We start from the raw sequence: 23,147 nt of genomic DNA, 5'->3' as shown, positions 1-23,147 counted from the left end.
ATAAAATAGCAAATAACATAAATACATGAAGACGAAAAAAACTTTTCAACACTTCTCTCACTGTATTTACATTGTTTCAAGGTTTATGTCAACTAATATGAATAATATTTACTGTAAACCTTTTATCCTTTTTTTTTTACAGTAAATTGTTTTTTGGTTTTTTTACTGTCAACTCCTGTAGTATGAAATGAGCTTATAGCAACTGCATGGAATCTTTTCATATGCACTGGGGGTATAATGATAATAGTCATCCAATATCCAAGCTATCAAAGTATATATCTTCAAAAATACATCAAATTTGGAGAAACATTTGGAGTTGTAGAGCAGCAGAGAGCTACAACTAAACGCTCCAAACACAAAAACCTGAACTTTGGTGCAAAACCGGTGAGTGGAGGAGAGTTGAAAGTGACATGCAACCCAACTTAGTTAGTTTTCTTAGTTAATTAATCAAGTAATCAGTTAAGTAGATAAGTTGCTGGGTTTTTTTTGAGGAGTAATCAATAATCAAGTCATTTTTTCAAGGTAGCTGTGCTATAGCTGGTTGTAACTCATATTGTATCCAAGGTTCTTCCCATCCCATTTCTGACACTTGATCTGCATCCACCCATCATCCGTCCGCCATTGTGAACCCCCTCTAAACTCAGCAGTACATGTGTGTGTGGGTGTGTGTGTGTGTGTGTGCGTGTGTGTGTGTGTGTGTGTGTGTTCCTTTAAGATGAGAGAGGCTTTGATTTGCTCCATCTTTGTGTCACACTGACTGGCATGCTGTTTGACAGGTGGAGTTAAAATAGAGAAAATTGTGGATGAAAATTCGTCAGTCTCAATCTCTTGCCCTGGGCTGTAGGCAGCAGAGACAGAAGCCCACTGCTTTGTGTCAAATGTTTATCAAAGGCTCTGATTAGATTTGCTGTGTTCGGGGTAACAGCCTAATAGAAAAAAAAAAACAAGAAGAAGAAGAAGAGTGAAATCCCTCCATCTCTCTGTGAGCAGCCCTGGCCTGATTGTGAGCAGGAATAAAGATGGCGAGGTGGGAGCAGAAACCTCTGACCGGCCGGCTGGAGTGGAGGCTGGAATATCATATGCCCTTTGTTGTCGTGCAAAAAAAAAAAAAGAAAAGAAAGAAAGACACAGTCTCTGAGATCTGTTGTTGTTCTCACTTTCCTCTGTCTTCTCAGTCATTCCTCTTTTTTTCTTTCCCCCTTTCCATCGCTGGAGGAAATAAACCCGTCTCCCCTCCCCTTTTTACCTCCCTCTTTTTTTTTTTCCTTGCTGAGGCCGACCAGCTTCCCCTGGCCATTCCTCTCTGTTTTGTTTCAAAAGGGCAAGGCTTGTGCAGCCTGAGCAGTTTGCCCTGCAGTCCCACGCCAGGGGCGATGCTTGCCTCAGCTGCTTCATCACCGGGGGAGCGGCCTAACGTCTCCTGACTGCACTTAGCTGTGTTTCTCTGATACGGTCATGTCACATCAGCCTGGGCGCATGTGACATTGCGTCTCTCCCTTAACTTCCAGCAGTTTGTTGCCGTCCACGCTCTCTCTCTCTCTCTGCTTTTCTTTCTTTCTTTCTTTTTCCTTTTTTTTTGTCGGGCGATGTTATGATTTGCAGCAACATTTTCTGGCACACGTTTGTGTCAGATAACAGGGCCTATTAGAAGTTCTCTCGCTCTGGCCAGTTTTCCCCCTACAGGAGACGGAGAGAGCTATGCCTCCACCCACCACCACCACCACCACCACCGCTGCCTCTCCACCCCTCCTTTGGTTTTCTTTTCTTTTTTTCTTTTCTTTTCCTCTCATCCTTACCCCCGCATTTGAATTTCTAGATAATAGGCTTTGACTTCTGGCTGCACGTTTATGGGTCTTTTCATGTTATCAGCTTAGCTCATAGCGCGGAGCTGAAGAACACAGACTCCTAGTGACAGGCCAGCCAGTCAGCAAGGCGAGCCTGTCAGGATCTCTCATACACTAATGATTTCCCTTTAGTCTATTTTCTGTCTCATTGGCCGTTTCCTTCAAAAACAAAATTGCTCATTTAAATTCTCATGCCCGGGGCATTTTGGTCTTCAAATATTGTTGGAAAGTGAAAGGATTAGGCAAAATATGCTTTTTTAAAATGTTAATATATTTTCTGGTTCACTTTCTCCTCTGAGGCCAATTAGGGAATTTCTGCTGGCTGCATTAATGTCAAACTGACATCCCCAGCTATAATTACACTGTGCTTGAAACCTAACTTTCACTTGTGGGTAGATGAGTGTGCCTCGCAGTGACACAGAGCCGCGCTCTGCCAGCTTTTGATCATTTAATCATTGCTTGCTTTCTTTCACTCTTGCCTCCCTTGCTCGCTGATGATCTCACCTTTTTCTTCTTTCTGTTGCAAAATGCAGTGTTGTGTTTCATTATTCACCGCCGCGTTTCTCCGGGTTCATTAGTGACATCATGCCTCCGCCGGTCCCGCTCGCTCACGCACACACACACACACGCACACACACACGCACACACACACACACACACACACACACACAGACAGAAAGAAAGAGAGAGTGAGAAACAGGATGCCTCCTTCATGTGCAGATATCATACGCTCGTTGTTTACTTGCTTGATTCCCATTTTACACTGTGTTGTTTGTGTTCTCTGCGTGTTTCTCTCTTTTTTTGTTTTTGTTTGTTTGTTTGTTTGTGATGCAGGGAGTGAGCGCTGTCAGCGGCTGAGGGACGGGTAATGTGTCGTACGGCTGCTCCTTACTGCTGCGCTCCTGTGTAGACCAGAGAGGTGTTTAATAAAGGTTAATGCTTCTTCTGCATGAAAATCAATTCCTTCTTTAAAGAAAAAACAGAACAGCAGATTCCGGGTTCTTCTTTTGCCTGTCAGTTGCCATATTAAACTGCTGATGTGTCATTCTGATGTGAAACAGAAGCGCGTTATTACGGGACGATCAGCGTCAGGAGGAACGCCACCGAGTTGGAACGAGACATAATGCAGTTATGTATTTATGCGTAAAACCCAAATACGGCATGTCAGGTAGGTTTTATTAGATTTGGATTTCAAGAATTTTGCTCAATTTACGTTTCACAAATTCACAGCGGCATCATCAAATATTATGTCATTTTTCTTTGATTTGGTGTCATTAAAATCAAATGTTTTTTAAAAATATTTTATCAACATTTTTAATGCAATTCAGTTGAAACATACTTTATTTATCACAAAGGGAACATTAAGCTCATCAAACAAGTGTCTTGGAGGAGCCTCTGGTCTACTGTAGACCACAAGGATTTCTGCTAGCAGTCAGTTTTGCAACAAATCTGGGGAGGCCTCTGACTGAAGACTGTTGTTGAACGACAGCTTCATGACGATCATGACCTGCTAGCAGCTACATTTTCAAGGAGAGGAGACGATATTCCATGGCGACAAGTCCTGGATGACACCATCAGCTGCTTTTGTCGCTCGCAGTCAGTGAACTCAGGTGTGTTGGAGGAGATATCTGAAACACAGAGGAACGGGTTTGGAGGGCGACGCTGGAGAAAGTACAAACTATTTCTGCAACACGTGTATTTATTCGGTAGTTTTAACAAACACTGAACATAAAGGAAAGAAATGTATTTCCTCCGTAACAGAAAGCAAGGATTGAAAGATCAACCCCATTCATGGATAAAAGCAAAACTCTCTGACATTTTTATTAACCTAACAACATCATGACATTCAGTGATGCATTTATGGGCCATAAAGGGTGGGAACTTTCCGTCTTAGAGACAAAGAGAAACCCAACAGGTTTTTCGGTCAGCGAGTCACAGGGGGAAAAAAATTGGCCAGCCTCAATCACTTGCCGGTTGATTTCTGCATCCCGATATTTTGTTGTTTTTGGTGTGTACAATAACCACGGGTATCAAACTGTGCATCAGATTCAAAGAGACAAACAAACCGTCAGAAGCGCAGGTCAAGTTTTTTTCCATGCAGGGCGGCCATATTGGATTTTGAGGTCAGGGCCAGATCAAAAAGTTCAGATTTTCCTTCTCTGGGTTATAAGTTCTACGGACATTTTGTCCTCTTCCTGCCCAACGTCAGACTTGAAAATTTTAACTCGTACAAAATAAAATGGAGGCGCAAAAATATGCAAAAGTACACACATTTCGACCAATCAGGGGCTTGTTACAGGACGTCAGACCAGATGTCATATATACTGTAGAAGAGATTTTTTTAAATTTAGGTTTCCTGTTTATTGTCCTCACATAAATCTAATGACGTATTTTTTCATGTTGACTTTAACGTCTGCTCATGAGATAAATTTATACTGCAATAACTCTCAGTAAGGTTATTGCAACCTAACCTTCAGTAAGGTTATTAAGGCTTTGATTAATATATTGATTTCCTTATTTATTATTTAGTGCAGCACACAAAGTTTAATCCTGCGGCTTTAAACCAGCCCTAAACTTGACCGTCTCCCAACATGGCGTCTAACAGTCGATTTATTGTGATGGGAATCAACTAAATGAAGCCGATTATTTAAAATCCCCCTTTGAGAACGTTGGATTCCGTCAGTTTGCTGCAGTGTGTTCAGCTTTTAGCCTCTAAGTGCTTGAGATTGGACAAAAATCACGTCAGAACTCGTTGACAAAGCGCACCCAAACCTCTCTACCTCCCCCACACATACCCCCCCCTCACTCTGCTCACATTGTTTTACCCTTTTTTTTTCTTTTTTTTTTGTTGCTCGGACTCCAGGTAATAGGAAATGGCACTGACCCCTCCTGATCCCTCCCGATTACCTTCGTGAAGCGTGAACGTGCTGCGGAATCACACATCAGGAGACGACTTGTAATTATTTCTGCGATGCCATCAGCACGGATCAATCACTCAGGGAGGCTGCTAGTGGAACGCCGCTCGCAGCCATGCATGGAGCCAGCAGCGGCCCCCGTTTGACTGACAGCTTTGGTGATTAAGCGATTGTATAGACCCCACCGACTGTTATAACAACCTTGTCAGGGCCGGCCCGTGTTTGGAGCGTGCTCGAATCAATGTGTTCTCCACTTCCTGCGCATCTCTGATCCTGCTCCTCTGACAGCAGGAGGAGGGAAGCTCAACATTTGGGATTCTTTGAATATTTTGTTGTGGCGGTAAATAGTTAAAAATATGCTAAGGTGCTTATTTTTAGCAGCCCAGAAATGATACAACCTAACACGGGTGTTACATTCCCTCCATGAATGTAGCGTGCATCAGTATCTCATGTGGAAACGTGCGCACACTGGAAAGAGAGAGTAGAGCTGCACCTTTAAAAAAGATTCACTTAATTTGTTGCATGTAATTGAATAAAGTTTGTCAAACTTACTTTATTTACCTTTTTTTAAAACATGACAACTTATTATTCTTTGTTGTCTTACAAACCTCTTCACAGCTTCACAGAGCATCTATGAGCTCAAACTTCACACGGGACTTCTGAATTTAGGGGCAACAGAGTAAAAGGGAGATTAATACAAATGCAGCCCAAAGTGCCTAATTCTTCTTCATCTTTTTTTTTCTTTCTTTTTTTATATATGTGTTTGCATTGTCCTTTATATAAAACTCATAAGTGCATATCAGATGAATTTCATTGATATTTTTTGAATTTTTATAAATATATACAGTACTAAAGTACTTAAGAGTGTTAGTAATTTTTTGGGAAGATTATGGAACTACTGCTTAACATATCATATAACACCATGCATCATTTCCTGTATGGGACTACCTATAGATGTATTGTAATTTGTATCAGTAGAGCAGTGTGGCACCAAAACCGGCTCCAGCCCAGGGGCCCCCATCCTTGTATAGCCGGCCCTGAGCTGTTTGTCGCTCTGGTGACCATCAGTGCTTACCCCGACAACACAAACACTCTGAAATAAAAGGCAAAACAACATTGAATATGTTGGTGTTGTTGCTGTAACAGGCTGATTCTCCGACTTGGTTGGAAAGTTTTAGGTCTGAAGAGCTGAAAACGTTCCTGCAACACACAAGAAACCATTTATGTATTTTGTTACATAAAACGACATCAGGAGAAGGAATAAGAGAAAAATAGAGGTTTGATTGGACACTGACCTCATTGCATACCATTACACTGCATGTCTGGTTTGTATCTTTTAATCAATATAAACCTGCTCCACCCTCACCCCCGACCATCTGTCAAGGACATGTTTGACGAGGCGGTCAGTTGCGGCCCTCACGCTGACTCTTGACACTCCAGCTATTTGTCCTGCCGCCGTTAGCTGATGAGCGCAGCGCTTTGATTCCCTCCCTCACACACAGGCGTCCATGAAGCGGCACTTTTCTCCCCACGAGTCATGTTTTAGGTTTGATCATGAGTTCCCCAAATCTGATTGATTTCTTTACATTTTGACCTCTTTTATTTGCTCAGGTCCTTCCACATGACTGCTAACTATTGTAGGATGGGATATATAGTTGGCACTGGAGAAGCTAGAACAAAATTAAGTTGAGAAAAAAAAAATCAGGTTGAATATGTTGGTGAAGACGTTTAGTTTTTACGGCTCAAATTTAGTGGACTTGAATAGTTTTTATGAAATACATTCTTTTTTGTAATATTTAATTTCAAAGAAATTGCTGGCATAATTTTATAATTAAAGCTTCTTAAGAAGAAAACTAAAAATGTTTCCTACTCATTCTGAAACAAACAAAATGAATTTATTTTATGCCGATGAGCTTCTGTTGTTTACATCTCTGCTAAAAGAGACTGGATATATGAATGGCATGAAAATGTTGATGGAAAAAGACATAGAATCCACACTATAAACATTTATTTTAAGATTTTATTTAACTTTACCCATTCAAAATATTTACACTTTGATTTGGGGTATTAGTTCAGAAATGTAATCTTTTATGAAAGTTGTGTTTTGGTGCCTAAACATTTTGATTTAACTGTAGCTGCTGGTTCAGTCAGCCAGTTAGCTTAGCATGTCTGTTGTACAACAGAGAACAATAAGGCCAATATGTTAATATTGATCTAATTGGGACTGATGTTAAAAAGAAGACTTGTGATGGATAAAGTTTCTGTGTTGGAGTGAGAGCTGAAGTTTATCTGCAGCTAGCTTAGCCACAGATGCTGACGCTAACACCAAACATGCTAGCAAGATGAGATTCTTTAGGAGTTGTTGCTAAGGAACAGATTAGCTTTCGTCGTGGGGGGAGAGATTTAATTGAAATAATTTAAACACTATTTTATCAACATTTTGTGCCGTATTCACAGACCACTACTGATTTGTTTGATTCCTGTTAGCATGGCATGAGGGAACGTGTTGCTAGTCGTGGTTCTACTGCCAAGGAGGATCCAGTGAATCTCTGTGCAGCAAAAACTGTTGACAAACCTGAGCTTGAATGTTTTTAAAAGTGTATATTAAATGGTTATGGGTTTGGGGAAGTGTTTCCTCCCTCCAAACATCACTCACTGTTTACATTCTGGTGAATCTGTGTGCTATCTTTGTGATATGACCATTTTTCTCTGCACCATATCGACTTGAGTTATGATTCGATATGATTTCCATAAAACTGAATTAAGTGTATTGGAATGATTAGGCCACTAATATTACCATATGTCTGTCAGTGAGGTCATGCAATGTAAAATCCAGATCAAGAATTGGATTGGGTAAATTCATATAACGTGGCGGTGTTCTGTTGTTATGATGGTGCATATGTTTTATTTTTCCATTCATAATTCATAAAACATAAATGCTCTATTTTTTTTTTGCTGCATTCAAGTTTGGGTGACTAATAACATATAATACTTAGAACCAACTTATTTGATTAATTTATTTAATAAAATTAAATTATCTTTAAAAAGATTTGAGGTTTTAACCAATTTTGTTGAGTTATTTGCTTTAAAAAAAAGTTATTTTGAGGTTAAAAGTTTAAATCAGACCTCTCCAATAAAATCTTCCCAATTTAAAATATTAGCAAATTGCACCTTTTATTATTATTATTATTATTGTTTAGTTATGTATTTATTTTAGTATAGTTTTAATTTTGGCTAAATAATCACGCGGGGACTTTCACTGACTCAAACTCTAAGGTGATTTTTAGCACTTTGCTTAAAACTTCAGCAAAGCCTCCCGAACGTGCGCGCGCGCGCGCATGAGGACGCTCGTGCGGCCATCCGACCCCTCACCGCCTGACAGTCTAAACGCGGGGGCGTCTCTCTGTAAACGCCGCAACTGTGCAGACCCGCAAAGGTCGCCGGCGGAGAAGTGACAGCTTCCACGCACCGCCGCCAGAGAATCGATGTGGTGCCTCCAGCAGCCACTATGTGTGTAAATCCGCGCGCGTGCATGCGTGTGTGCGCGCACCGTCCCATCATCGACCATCAGCTGAGGCCAGTAAGGCGGTTCTGGTAACTGGTAGCTTTCAATTTGCTCCTGCGGCGACCAAAAAAAAAAAAAAAAAAAAAAAACAGAAAGAAAGAAAAGAAGGGGAAAAAAGCCCTAATAAAGAGATTGATTGCTGCTGTTTGCGGGATGATGCGCAGCCTCTGCGCCTGTCCGCACACTGACTGACGTGTTTAAGCATCGCTTTGATCTGACCTGGGCGGTTTGTGGAGATTGAGGGGTTTTCTGATTAGCGGATGTTCTGACTGGCTCAGCATTGTGTGCGTGGATCAAGCGTCCCGCTCATGATATCCTGCCGGTGTTTCTCTAAGCGCACAATAAACGTTCAGAAGAGAACTGCGGATGAACTGCGGAGGTGAAACGAGTCGCTGTTGCTTATTAAAGGGCAGCCGCGGCCTGGCGCGCGCTGCTCTGCTCTAAATCAGGCGGACTTTGGCCTCGGTTTGTCGCCGCCTTGTGGTCGATCTCTGCCAGCGCCTCTTGTGAGGGAGGCTGGAGAAAAGAGACGGGGTCACGATAGAAGTTCAGTTTCAAAAAACGGCGCTGTATTTTATCATTCAGGAATATTTAATGTCGTTTGTTATGAATATTTTTAGCTGAATAAATAGAATGGGGGAATTAAAGAGACAGATAATATCATTAGCTTCAAATGAACCTTTTTTTGGGGGAAAAAAAATCTATGAACAGAAACAAGAGGGAATCAAAATGTCACTCACAATAAATGTTATATTTTCATTAAAGCCAAAAAAAAAAAAAGAAAACAGAGTAGAGGGGAAAGCAAAGTCTTTTTTTTCTGGGGAAAAACATATTTTAAGATTTTTAACAAAGAACTCTAAAAATTAATTTAACCATTTTTATTTGAAATAATAATGAATTCAATTCAATGAACTGGTGGTTACATTTATGATTAAGGCCAATGTACGAACGAACCTTCAAATCCGAGATTCAGCTTCTTAACTCCAGCAATGAAAGGCTCCATTTCTCCTCAGCGAACCTGCTGGAGGAAAAACACAACGATGGTTACTGCAATAATAATAATAATAATAATAATAATAATAATAATAATAATAATAATAATAATAATAATAATAATAAAAGCCTAGAAAAAAAACGGAATTAATTTATCCATATTTTTCCTGAAATTCGGCAGAAACAGTAGAAGTAGAATTCAAGAAATTCCATGTTTGTGAGCAGTGAGAGCCGCGCTGCTCTCTACAGACTCTGTCAGCTTCTTCTTCTTCTTCTTCTTCTTCTTTCTTTTTTTTTTTTTAAATCCTCCGTTCAACATCTTTCAAATCCACGTCGGAACGAGGCGAAAAGTGCTGAATTTCCTACTGCCTCTGAACGCTCATTAGCGCCTCATAATTACTTTACTAATTAGGGTGACGTGGTTATTAACAGGATGTGTTGTCATGGCAGTCACCGCTCCACCGCTCGACCTTCTTCAGGAAAAAAAAAAAAAGAAAAAAAAAAATCTCCGCCCGGATTCACGTCAGGTGCCGCTTATTTTATTTTTTTTTATTATTATTTATTTTTCAGTTATATTTTACGCCTGTAGTTTAAAATCGTAATCGGAGCTTTAAACAAATATTTGCAACTTTAAAACGACGTTTAGGAAGAAAAACATATACGTTAAAAAAGAATAATGTTTCTTATTTTTCCTACCATAGAACTGGAGTTGAATCTGTTTTTATTATTGTTGTTATTATCATTATTATTATTCTAATAATTATTATTATTATTGGCTATGAAATGAAATCCGGGCGTTTCATTTCTCTCTTTTAATACAAAAACTGCAAAAATGAAGAGAGAAAAAAGATAATAAAGAAATCCAACATTCAGTTTTAGCTCTCGCCATGTAAAAATATTTCCAATTTGGTCATAAAGTGCGCGCGGCTGTTGTTTTTCCCTTTTGCTCCTTTTTTTATTTCAAGAAGAAGAAGAAGAGGAGGGGAAAAAATGAGCCGCGGCTCCTGAACCCGCTGCGAGGGTCTGAGAGAGGAGAGCGCGTCTCTGATTGGTGACTCTGAGGAGCCGGTCAGGATGCAAGCCAATGGCAGCGGGGCAAAGGGAAGGTGGATGGGAGCATGGGAGAGAGAAAGAGAGAGAGAGAGAGAAAAGGGCGTCGAGTGTTTATTATAAAGGAGAAAATATTAATTCCCTCCTCGCCGTGGGCCGTGACGTCAGCATAGGAAGTCATTGTGGAGCAACACCGGAGCGATTAGCGGCAAAAAGGGGGAGCCTGATGTCGAGGAGTCAGCCCTGTGTATATCTCTCCATGCGCCTCAACTTTTAACACAAAGTTCAACATCCAAACAGAAAAAAAAAAACAAAAAGAAACGAGGACGAGGAGCAGCAGAGCCGCACTTTGTTCCACTGAATGTAACATTGGACCATCCAGACTGTGAGCCGCACAAACGTGGATTTTCTCCTTTATTTGTTGTTGTTGTTTTTCTTCTCTTTTTCTCTCTCTCTCTCTTTTCTTTTGGGTTTTCTTCTCAGCTCTTTCCTCCTTTTTTTTTTTTTTTTAAATCTTTTTAAATTTCTCCTCTCTCTCAAGAGTGTATTTCGTTGTGATTTGATTTGATTTCCCACACTGCGGGAGAAAGCAGCGCGGCCGTTGTTATGAAGGCTTCACCCGTCCTCTCTTAACATGGAAGCATCCAGCGGAGCGAGTTTTGGGATAGACACTATTTTATCCGGCGCCTCCAACTCTGGCGCCCTCATGAACGGAGACTTCCGGCTCGCCGACGGCCGGACGGCGGATTTCAGGAGCCAGGCCACCCCGTCGCCATGCTCGGAGATAGACACGGTGGGCACGGCCCCGTCGTCCCCCATCTCGGTCACCATGGAGCACGGCGGCGAGCCGCATCTGGTCCCGGACAGCCTTCAGCATCAGCACCACCTCCATCAGCAGCAGCACCACCACCACCACCACGGCCAGCAGCAGAGCTTACCGCTGTCTCCCCAGCAGCAGCAGCAGCAGCAGGTCGGAGGCGCCGGCTGCGCCCCCAGGACTGCCACCTCCTCGTTTTTAATCAAAGACATTCTGGGCGACAGCAAACCGCTGGCGGCCTGCGCACCTTACAGCACCAGCGTCTCGTCGCCGCATCACACGCCCAAACCGGAAAGTGCCGCGGGACCGGACGTGTTCCGGCCCAAACTGGAGCAGGACGAGAACAGGAGCAAGTTGGACAAAAGGGACGATATTCAGAGCGAAATGAAATGCAACGGTAAGAGAGACTGACCTGAGGAAGACAAGCTGCTTCTAGCTTGGTTTTCTTAGACTTTATATATATATATATATATATATATATATATATATATATATATATATATATATATATATATATATATATGTATATATATATATAGCTTTTACTTAACTCTATTTTCTTGAATTTTTTTAAAGGGATAGTTTGATTTATAAAGTTTAAAAATCTATTCTATGTATTCTCTAATAATAATAATAATAATAATAACAGTAATAATCAGCGCGCTTTCTCCCAGTAATAGATGAGAAAACAGATGTAAGCCTGTGATTCTCCCTAGTGGGTCAATTAGAGAGATTATTGTTCTTCCTGGAGGGAGGATCACTGCGCACTGAAACGCGGCTACAAATAGAGATGGATTGATATATTGATGTCTCGTTTTTTTGTTTTTTGAAAGACAGAGGATGGAGGGAAAAAAAAGAAAAGAAAAAAGAAAAACTTCAGGTGACAAATACACGCGAGTTTCTTTTCCCTCCAGAAGGGATTGTTTGCACTAAGTTTTGTTGGGGGGAGAAAGTTTGGTTCTTGCTCATGATTATGGAACATAAATTCATTATTATTATTATTATTATTAGAAAAACAAAACAAATCTCTCGCACATTTTAAGGCACTAAAGAAGAAGGCGACCGGGAGATCTCCAGCAGCAGAGACAGTCCGCCGGTGCGCACGAAAAAGCCCCGCAAAGCCCGGACGGCCTTCACTGACCACCAGCTCAACCAGCTGGAGAGAAGCTTCGAGAGACAGAAATACCTCAGCGTGCAGGACCGCATGGACCTGGCGGCGGCTCTCAACCTGACGGACACGCAAGTCAAGACCTGGTACCAAAACAGACGGTAAGCCAAAAATATATATATATATTATAATAATAATCAAAAATAAATACAGACGCAACAATTATCTATGTAAAAAACGGAACTACTTTACAGGATAACTGGAGGAGTTTTATCCAGCAAAACAACGACAGATCTAAATGTTACTGACATTTTGGATTTAAATGTCCCTAAAATGTCTCACCGTTCAGTCTAAGGCCAGTTATATTTATAATAATAATAGTTATATTCATTTGGTCAGTTGTGTCGCCGTATCCAGCGCGAGACAATGAAGAGAAATACATGAGGAAGTTCCAAAAACCTGAACATTAAAAAAAGAGAGAATCAAAATAGCAACATTAAAAATAACAAATATAAATAATGTAAAGCAAAATAATAATAATAATAATAATAATAATAATAATAATAATAATAATAATAATAATAATAATAATAATAATTAACCATGTTTTATTGGACTAAATTCATCGTGGATGTTCTGTCACAACAACACAAGCTGCTGGAAAAGTCAAAATAAAGATGCAGACATCAGTTACCCTGAAACACAGAGAGAGAAAAACTCCAACGGAACCATTGATGAAAAAAAAATCATTCAGCTTCTTAATAGTAGAAATAAACATTTGACAATTTGAAAGGATTTGAATTGTTTGTGTTATTATTATTATTATTATTATTATTATTATTATTATTATTATTATTATTATTATTATTATTATTATTATTATTATTAACCTTTTGGATCAGAACAACTGATACTGTCTTCACAGGCACGTCATGAATCAGTACTTATTTTACTGAGTCTTTTTTAATGCTTTACTGTTTTGCTAGTAAAGCAAAACAGATTGATTAACAAAAGTGGTACACTTTTTTTTTAATTATTATTCCTCTATCCTTTAAATATATATATATATATATATATATATATATATATATATATATATATATATATGTTATATATATAACAGTAAAAAATGGTGTGTGTGTATATGTGTGTGTAAATATTTTTCTGTAAAGATCTGCTATATTCACCAACCAATCAGAGTGCAGCTTGTATTGATTTGTGTTTAAACAGCTTTGCTGAAGTTTGGGTTAACCATATATAGTTCTTTTTTTTTGTGCCTAATTAAACCTTCACTGTACATTCTGGCTGCAGTAATTAGGCCTCTGCATACCAATTAAAGAGGCGTTCAGGGACTCGGTGAGAGTGATTAAATAATTGATCAGCTGGATTTTGATCTGATTTCCAGGACGAAGTGGAAGAGGCAGACGGCGGTCGGTCTGGAGCTGCTGGCTGAAGCAGGAAACTACTCGGCCTTACAGAGAATGTTCCCCTCGCCCTACTTCTACCACCCGAGCCTGCTGGGCACCGTGGACAGCACCACGGCGGCCGCCGCGGCCGCCGCCATGTACAGCAGCATGTACCGGACTCCCTCCGCGCCGCACCCCAGCCTGCAGAGACCTCTGGTCCCGCGGGTGCTCATTCACGGCCTGGGGCCGGGGGGCCAACCGGCGCTGAACCCCCTGCCCGGCACGCCGCATCCGCGATAGAAACAACAACAACGAAAAACGAAAACGAGAAAGAGAACCCGCCAAAAACAGGACGCTGCTTGAACGCGTGATGTGGGGAAGCGCAAAGGGAGCATCACTGCAGGACTTTAACCCCCCCCCCCCTCCCCCCCCGCCCGCTCCCCCACCCACAGAAACAAACACAACAACAAAAACAAAACAACAAAAACAGAACAGAGACAGGTTTATTAAAGACATTCTGCAGGATGGGGCCCACACAGCCGGAGCCCACTCCTCAAGACTCTGCGTCCGGCCCGGACTGCTCGTGTCTGATTGTTTGTTTGTCTTTTGTACAAATACACTCACATTAGCAAATAAACTTATAAAGTTTACTAGATGGAGAAGACGTGAATGAATAAAAGACGTAATGATACTAACTGAATCGTAAACGCTTCTTGACGACAAGGGATCCAAACTCCAGCCCAGCAGACTCGGCCTGCATCTTCGCTTTGGATCGAATTTGGTTGTTTTTAGTTTCTCTGCACACGAGTCGCGTTTTCGCGAGCTCATATTTCCTCAACATTCCTTTTATTTTATTTATTTATTTATTTTTGCTAGTAATTTGTCAGAAGCGGATCGGGGTAAATCTCTTCTTCCTGCAGCATATGCTCCTTTAAGTCGATCCATCCAGAGTTAGTGATCGGTGAGCTGCGGGTCACCGTGCGCGGCCTTTCTGTTTCTGCCTAACCAGCGGCAGCATGCATATGGATGCGCAGCAGCTGATTGGTGGTGGTGGTGGTGGTGGTGGTGGTGCATGGGGGTGAACGGACCCGGAGATGTCGGGCAACACACTGGGAATGTGGCCTTGGCTTGGCAGCTGTTCCCTGGGAGCGCAGCAGCAGACAATAAGCCTGAATTTCTCAGCGCAGGGAGAGAAAAAAAAATCGAGACAAGACGCCTGCAAGAAAGTATAGGAGGGGGGGGGCGCAGTAATCTGCGCATTCTAAATAGCCGTGAGTGAACTTGTTTGTTTTTAGTCATTTTTTGGGAAGGGGAGAGGAAATGATCCCGTGACGTTTTGTTGCGCTGCTGAAGGTTTTAGTTTTCGGATTAATTTAGTCGCTGCTCATATTTAAAGTTGGCTGCTTCAACAACAGACACTTTGATTTGACTGCAGCCCCGCAGATCACGGTGTGAATTAGCGCCTCGGGGAGCGGCTGTTCAGGTCCCCATGAAAAAAAGAAAACAAATATATTATTATTATTATTATTATTATCAATAATTATTATTGAACTTTGCTGGAATTACAGAGAAAACACAAACATTGCAGAGTAACAGCCAGCGACCGGAAACAGCATGTATTTTATTGTTGTTTCTTTTTTGTTTTTATGCTTTTTGGAACATATCTGCTTTTTGTTTGTTTGTTTTCTTTTTTGAGACCTTTTAACGCAACATGTGCGCCGGTCTGCAAACACTCCCTTCGCAGCAGAACAACGCGCAGGATCAGATTCGGCTCTGCCTTAATTCTTGGAACACATGCCGTCTAAGCCACCTGCTTGTCAGCCGATCTGCGGACACGTCTCAGCCAACCACATGAATATTCTCACCCAAAGAAAAAAAAAACAAGAAGAAGAAGAAAGAAAAATGATGATCGGGCGCAAAACTAGAAGAATCTGCACGTCCCAGAGCGCAGAAAAAGCGAGATATACCTCAGGATTTTGCAGGATGAACACCTTGTCCCCTTCCACGTCCAGAAACTTCGGCCTTGGCGAGCAACGATTGAGTAAAACATCTCGGGCCTCTCTGTGCAGAGAAACCATCAGCCCCACCGCACTGACCCCGCAGCTTTCTGCTGCACGGAGCTGCAGCCCTGTGCATGCATGCGTGTTGTTCATATGCATGACTTCTGCGCCATTATTTATTTATTGCGCTCGGCTGGTAGGGAGGAGTGGTGGGGGTGGTGGGGGTTAGGGGGATGGGGGTGCCGGTGGTTGCAGCGGCTGTTTCCAATTCATTAATAATAGGCTGAGGAGAAAAGTTACAGCAACACGGAATTAATAGGACTGTTACTATAATCCATAAAAGCGTGAGTTTGTTTCATCCGCTATATTTAATTAGACAAAGGTTATTGCGACTGTTATTTTTAACTTGTGAATCAAATATATATATATATATATATATATATATATATATATATATATATATATATATATATATATATATATATATATATATATATATATATATATTGGGGGGGAATCAAATTTATTGTCAAATTAAATTCGAATATATTTTGTGGGACTTTTTTGTTTTCAAAATATGAGTATTTTCTTTAAAAATTCCAATCACTGGTGGAAAAATAATAATAATAGTGGGGGGAGAAAAAATAGAAAAAGGAGCATCAGATCTGAATGAAGAGGATTAGGCTTTTTCTTCACAGTGGCGCATATTATCCAGAACAGATGGGCTTTGGAGGCTCGTTTTCTTCCTCTTCTTGCCTCGAGGAAACCTTGTTGGGGACTTTAATTGCCACTTTTTCCAACTGATGTAATGGCGCGGCATCTTTTTTCATTACAATAATGAGGTAACACTTGCTCTCCTTGGCCTCTCGTTATCACATCTCCTGCATCACTCACTAAACACCAAATTTAACCCCCAGCCACCATCACCACCCCAACCCCCCCCCACCACCACCACCACCACCACCACCAGCAGCAGCAGCAGCAGCAGCAGCAGCAATCAAAGGAAGGAAGGAAAGAGAAAACCGTTGCACTAATTTTGCATGTGCAACAAGACGCTGTTTTGTGCGTGAATCTGCGGGAGGAGCCGTTCGTCATGCGGGGCCTTTAAGAAGGCAGAAAACTTAAAAGCCGAACTTATAGACAGACACCAGCATCGCGGGTTAACCAGCAACAAAAAAAACCCCGGTGAAACACTTTCCATGCATTTGTTGGAGTAGATTTGATTATTTCTGTGTTGAAATTGCAAGTTTATCAGCTAAGAGGCACTTAAACGTGTTAAAATTCCAATTCAGTTTCCAGCAATTTAATTTAATTCCAACAAATTAACAAGAATATTTTTCTGCTCTTTGCCCTCCAATGAAAACTATGAATAAAAACCAAATACTCTGGTGATTTTGAAACAATACAACAGAAATACGCGTTTTGAATTTCTGTTTGAAATGTTCCTCTGGCAGCCAGCTGAGCTAGCTACTTCTGATAATCAAGCAACCCAGATGCTAACTTTAGCACTAGCGCTCCAAACTAGCTAACGCTGGATGCTAGCTTTTAAATTAAACTAAAATGGGGCCACAAGATCTTGTTCTACCCCGGGACTCGTGGAACCTTGCTCCGGTCAGCCGCCGTGTACCACAGTATTACAAATGTCACTTGTAAATTGTTAAACTTGCTCATTTTATTCCTTGTGTATATTTAGGTAGCTAGTGAGTCAACAATGTCAACATTTTTTGAAAACTGTCCATTAATTCCGTGGTTTTATTTTGTAAACCCCAAAACAGACATAAGCAGCAAAAATGAAGACGGCAGCAACAAAACTAACAATGACTTATGACCGTTAAACCTCCTTTTAATACAGTGTCAATACTTACAAATCTTACTTAAATTAAATTTACATTTAAAACAATGCGAAATTCCAATGTCATTTTTCAAAAGCTGGGTTTGTTTCAAATTCAGAGCTTTTAAGAAATAAAGCTCTCAAAATCTTGATTTCCGAATAAGGTTTAGAAAATGCTTAAGCTTCCTTTAATGGCAGCTCAAGGTTGATAAAAGTAATTAACCCCCCACCTCAAAAAAGAAACAACAAAAGAACAAGATACTTCTGGTAGAAAACATAAGATCTCTTGGGGGGGCCCCTTCTGGTCTGGGGGCCCTAAGCAGCCGCTTGTGCCTTGAACTGGCTGTGCTTGAATAAATGACAAAAAATGAGCGAAAAATAAACTATTGTATATCAAACAATGCAATCCCACGCTCTGATATAACCCACCAATAATCACATTTTTTAATTTAATTTAATTTCTTTTGTTAACCTGTTATTCTCCAACCGTTTAACAGGTGAGAGCGCTGAGTGAAGCCATCCTCTCCAACCAAAACGGCCATCTGCAGCGGTCCTGGCTGAGTGATGCCACATGGCTGCGACACATCACAGTTTAAATGGCCTCATCATTTCAGCAAATCCAGCCAGTTTCCCCCTCACTCTCTCTCGCTCTCGCTCTCTTTTTGTCAAGTGACAGGACAGCTGATGGCAGAGAAGCTCCGCTACCTTTCAAGTTTCAACCAGGCGCCGTCACATGCGACCGCACAAGCAAGGAGGGGAAAAAAAAAAAAAGTCTGTCAGCAATGATGTCAAAAGCTTCAATTTTTTACAGAGCAATTAGGGGTTTCATCACAGCGGAGTGATGTCAGGATTCATTACGGCTCAGCAACAGCTAATTGCTTCAAGGTTAAAGTAACAGATCTGACGGCATTGTATTTTAAGTGACAGGCTCAGATTCTGGTTGCCGTATCGCAGAGCACAGCGCCGACGTGGAGGGAGCGTGTTCAGGAGGATGCGGTTGGAATTGCTCCACATTAGGAGGGATGCTGGTGAGAGTAGAGCAGTGGTTTGTCAGAGATGAAGAAGGAGGACAAAAAAAAAAAGAAGAGAGCCGCCAATGTTTGGATCCATGTCTGTGTGGAGAATCAAAGGCCAGTGTAGCCGTGAACACTTTGAGTTGTCCATCTAGTCAATATAGAAAATAAGAGGGGATAGAAAATCGATTTTTATTCAGATTTTGCACCTTCTCAAGTTCCCATCAAAAGTTTTCCTTCTTAGATGTCTTATATAAAATTAAGTGTTATCTCGTTTTGAGCCGTGTTGTACCTTCCAGTTTGTTATCCTTAAAATCCTTCATAAACTTTGGACTCTTTCCTTGTTCAAACTTTTTGCTTCGGAAAAGATTGAATGGTTTACTGTGCAGTATTTCAAGAAAAGAAGCCAAATACGGGAGAAAACATGTCAAGAATGTCATGTTTAACCCAGTCTGAACATGTTTTAGGGACCATTGAGCTGAGGGAACCATGTCCAGGTTTCAGCTGTCCAGCTGTCTGTCTAGAGGTCAAGCTAAAGAATTTGCACTTAGTCCATCTTCTTCATTAAACCATTTACTTTTTGCTCCAGCACTGGCAGTAGAAGAACTTCCCAGCATGTTGCTACCACCACCATGCTTGATAGTTGGCACAGTACTGAGGTTTAAAAGCCTCACAGTGATCCCTACAAACATTCTTAGTCTTTGTGACCTGATTGTTAAATCTTTGTCTCAACAAAACGTATTGGTCTTGTCCATGTGAACAGCTGACTTCTCTGTTTTCAGAAACTTCTCACCTTGTGGGAACCTAGAACTTGTTCTCTGCGGACAGTGACCCCAAGGATCCAGCAGGTTCCACTTCCTGGAAAGTGTGACCCTTCAAGGTTTCTGGATTCTTTCTGTCTTTTTGAGGGGTGTAAAGACAGGAGAAAGCCATGCAGGACATGGCATGAGAGGAAAGACCAAACCCAGGACAAATGCTCCCATGCCTCTGGACATGGTGCGTTTTATCTACCAAATTAACCACCCAGCGACCGATTCCTGGGTTGTTTCTGAACGTTACAGATCTACAGTCTTTCTTATCTCCACTCTTTGAGCAAAGGAAAATTAATGGCACTCCTGCAGTAGCTGCATTGCAAACACCAGCCAACATCTTTGCATTGCGCCGAGGTACTGCAGTTTCACAAGCTCCGATGTTCTTTTGAACATGTCAGAAATACTCTATAAAAGAAATCTGTCAATTGGCAGATTTTAGATTAATGGTTTTTTCTTGATTTTTCTTCGTCGTGTGTTCATGTTTTTTTGTCCTGTGTGTCTCTGTTTACCTGTGATGTACTGCCGACCTGCACAGGATGTATCCCGCCTCTCGCCCAATGACTCCTAGGGTCAGGGACCAGGACAGTAGAGACAATGAACAGATGAATAACCTGAGAGTTACAATCCACAGAAAAATCCACAAACAGGTGAATCTACAGTACAAAAACTGGTCCGTGAACTGGTGGAGGTCCGCTGGGGTGCACATGCAGGCCAGTGAACTGTGCAAGCAGCTATTAGATCTAGAAAAGGCAATAGAGAGTGAAGCTAGAGGTGTTTTGATTAGAGCAACAGTGCTATCATCCAGTTAAAACAAGAAGTGAACATAAGATGTAGCATTACGTAGACAAAAACAGCTAGTATGGGTCGCCTTGTGAAGTGGGCAGAGTGGATATGTTGTTGGCCAACTGAGCAACGGCACTAAACAACCACAAAGCGATCTGCCATTTGGTGACTTCAGCCTTATCCTGGGTGATGCAGTGCACTCCCCTGTAGCATTGGTTTCACAGTTTGTTTGTTTGTTTTTTTTTTTACCCCTCCAGGGGGTCTTTTGTGGGCTCTAGTGTCCCTTATATGACAGTAGGCTGACAGGAAACGGGGAAGGAGAGGGGAAGACATGCAGCAAATATCGTCGGGTCCGGGAGTCGAACCCGCGACGGCCTCGTCGAGGTCTCAAGGCCTCCAAATATGGGTCGCACTATCCCCTACGCCACCACGGCACGCCCCGGTGTCACAGTTTTGATGGCTGATAATAAAAACTGTAAAGTTAAGGGCATTTTCTGATGATTCGCAGCGTGACCTTTGACTAGTGAATGAAAAGTTTAGGGAAGTGATCTTACAAGAGTCCTGCAACTTTTAGGTGTGTGCCATGTCTTACACACTTGAATTAAACAGTGAAACTGCCTCACTACCATGCAGTCCAGCTAGTGAGCAGCTCTACTGCTGAAACAAAGAGACATCTAAAAGTTGCAGGAGACCAGCCCTTGAGGAGTTTGAGACTTAGGGTCTGGCAGCAGTAAGGAAAGAAGGGAAATGGCTCTAACTTCCATCTCGACGACGTATTTGAACTTCATCACAACCTCAGTTTACCAGAGAAATGAACTATGGAGCGGAGAGCCACTGGAGTCATTTCTTTTTAAATGAACACTTGTTTATCCTCAGCTGCCCCCCACACACACCTCCCCTTCCTCTTAAAGTGGAATACCTGATCCTTTGAACTGATTGTTTGTTTAACCGCTGCTGGGATTCGAGCATCCCCGAGGTCTGAGCAAGTGTTGATCTAAGGTTGGATTTGAAATAGCCTAATGAGGAACTCTTTGGATAATTAGCTGGAATGCTGGTGGATAATTTGCGTTCTTCTGCACCTCGTACGAGCAAGATGGCGGGGAGGAGGGGCGGATGATGAAAGAATAGAGAGAACAGGGTTAATGAAAATTAGCATGTCAAGTTGGTTCTTACCTTTTTCCTTCTTTCTCTTTTGTTCGTAAGCTACTTCATAGCTGATGTAACAGAACAATTAGTGGCGCAGTGCTCTTGAAGAGGATGGTCGCCGCCCTTCCAACAACATCAGCCAATACTGTAGTAATTAAGAGGATGGAAGGTGACTGGAAGTGAGGTCCAGCAGGGAATGAAGAGGTGGCAGAGAGCCTATTGGGAGAAAAAGTCTTCCTACCCCCTCTGATCCCCCCCCTCCACTCCCTTCCCACTTCTGGGCTCACTTGGCAGTCGGTGGGAGACCACAAATGGAAGCTGTGGCCAGTTCAGACAATCATACAAGTTTGGACTGGTCCAGATCAGCCACCAGTTAATTTCTCGTCTGATGGTTTTCACAGCCCCTCAGTGTGTACGTCAGATACAAAGGAAAAGACTCGCGCCGAGGCGTCCCAGGAGGCCATGGCAACGCTTTATGAAAGCAGAAATAAGTTATTTATCCAGTTTAATTAGCCTATTTTAAAGATTGATGGTAGCTGCGTTTCCATAGCAAATATGCACAAAGCTTTTTTGTATATTCTGCTAATATTGAAAAACCACGATTTTGCAAGTGGGACGTTTCCATGAAATAAGAAATTAAATTAAAATCTGGTTGACGTGATAAGTCATTAAAAATCATGGCAGTGACGGAAGTAAACAGTTACATGAAATATATTCAAAATTCATCTATGAATTCGTCTATCAGCCAATCAGAAGAGACGTTGGTGTCTTATTCAAGTGTTCAAGCAACAAGCCCCGCCTACAAGGAAGTGAAATTGTCATAGGAGATTTTACAGAAGAGATATGGATTCAACACGTTGGAATGGAATGCTGAACATTGTCCGACCCCCCCCCCAACAAAAAACAAACCATTATCCTCCAACTACTTCTTCCTTTTTGTAGTTTTTGCCAGTAGTAACATCTGTTAATCAACTGTTAATCACGTGACTTCTGTGATGTGAAAAAAGCGGTTTGGCGAAATGCATCTATTTCAACATGGCCGAAAAACCACCTCATCTTAGCGCAAAAACTTTTTATAGAAAAAGTCCAGTCCAACCAGTTTTTTTGAAATTGGCGCGTTTCCATTAAGCAAATTTAATTTCAATTTACACAATTATACGGTTAACGAAAAGGCAGCTGGTGTGTCGCAGCAGAAAGAAGGTAGCACTCCAGCCTGATTGAGATTCTCCGGGTGTCTTGATGGCAGTTTAACGCAGCACACAAAGAAACGGGCCCGGAGCCGGATCCAGTTCCGGTGTTCGGTAAATTGAGTGTGATGCCTTTAACCTCATTTCCACCGCACTGTTTGTTTTTGTTTGGAGTCGCAGGAATGAAGCGACAACGAGTGCTCGCTCGAGGTTGTGTTGTGGCACAGTTAATTACGTCTGAAATCAGGGCCGTCTCCCAATCAGCCTGGTGAAGAGAGGCGGTGAGAGTGGCGCGTGGTTCAAGGACAAGGACTCACAGCAGTACCTGAGACGCGCCTGCAGGCCAGCCCGTGTTTGGGGGTCTGTGCCAAACACTGTCTGGCTCGCTCAGTGCATTTCCATCTGCAGTGGAAGTTGTGAAATTCAGCTGGGTTTCTACAGAACCTTTTTACTCATATAAATACGTTTCTAACGTCCTTTAACTTTGTCTTCTTCTTCACTCCATTCGCTGTGTGAATGTGAGCCACGCTGCCCTCATGCCTACTGGCTGCTGTGCTCCCGTTGCTGCGTTTGGATAGGAATCTCAAGTTCCCATAAAACAAAATGTGCATGAAATCAACACAGAACATAAACAGACGGCTCCATTTGTATGTGTCTGTGTGTCTAGCAATAAAGCA

General features: G+C 41.8%; 1 protein-coding gene and 1 long non-coding RNA gene across 2 annotated transcripts; one reads left to right on the top strand and one right to left on the bottom strand.

Moving 5' to 3' along the window:
* Positions 1 to 3,177: 3,177 nt before the first annotated feature.
* Positions 3,178 to 11,393, bottom strand: LOC111609650. Its single transcript, XR_002753240.1, has 3 exons — positions 11,306 to 11,393; positions 9,279 to 9,345; positions 3,178 to 5,959 (listed from the first exon to the last, which is right to left on the bottom strand). It is a non-coding gene; the product is annotated as an uncharacterized LOC111609650 (long non-coding RNA).
* On the top strand, positions 10,851 to 14,135 carry barhl2 (BarH like homeobox 2). Its single transcript, XM_005812875.2, has 3 exons — positions 10,851 to 11,581; positions 12,228 to 12,453; positions 13,698 to 14,135. Exons 1-3 carry the CDS (start codon positions 11,002 to 11,004, stop codon positions 13,996 to 13,998), a joined length of 1,107 nt encoding a protein of 368 aa, XP_005812932.1. The 5' UTR covers positions 10,851 to 11,001; the 3' UTR covers positions 13,999 to 14,135.
* Positions 14,136 to 23,147: the final 9,012 nt, after the last annotated feature.

Source organism: Xiphophorus maculatus, chromosome 9 (assembly GCF_002775205.1).
Source record: "Xiphophorus maculatus strain JP 163 A chromosome 9, X_maculatus-5.0-male, whole genome shotgun sequence".
Lineage (NCBI taxonomy): Eukaryota > Metazoa > Chordata > Actinopteri > Cyprinodontiformes > Poeciliidae > Xiphophorus > Xiphophorus maculatus.
Note: the sequence above shows the minus strand (reverse complement) of the source record. Positions and strands in the feature narration are given on the sequence as shown.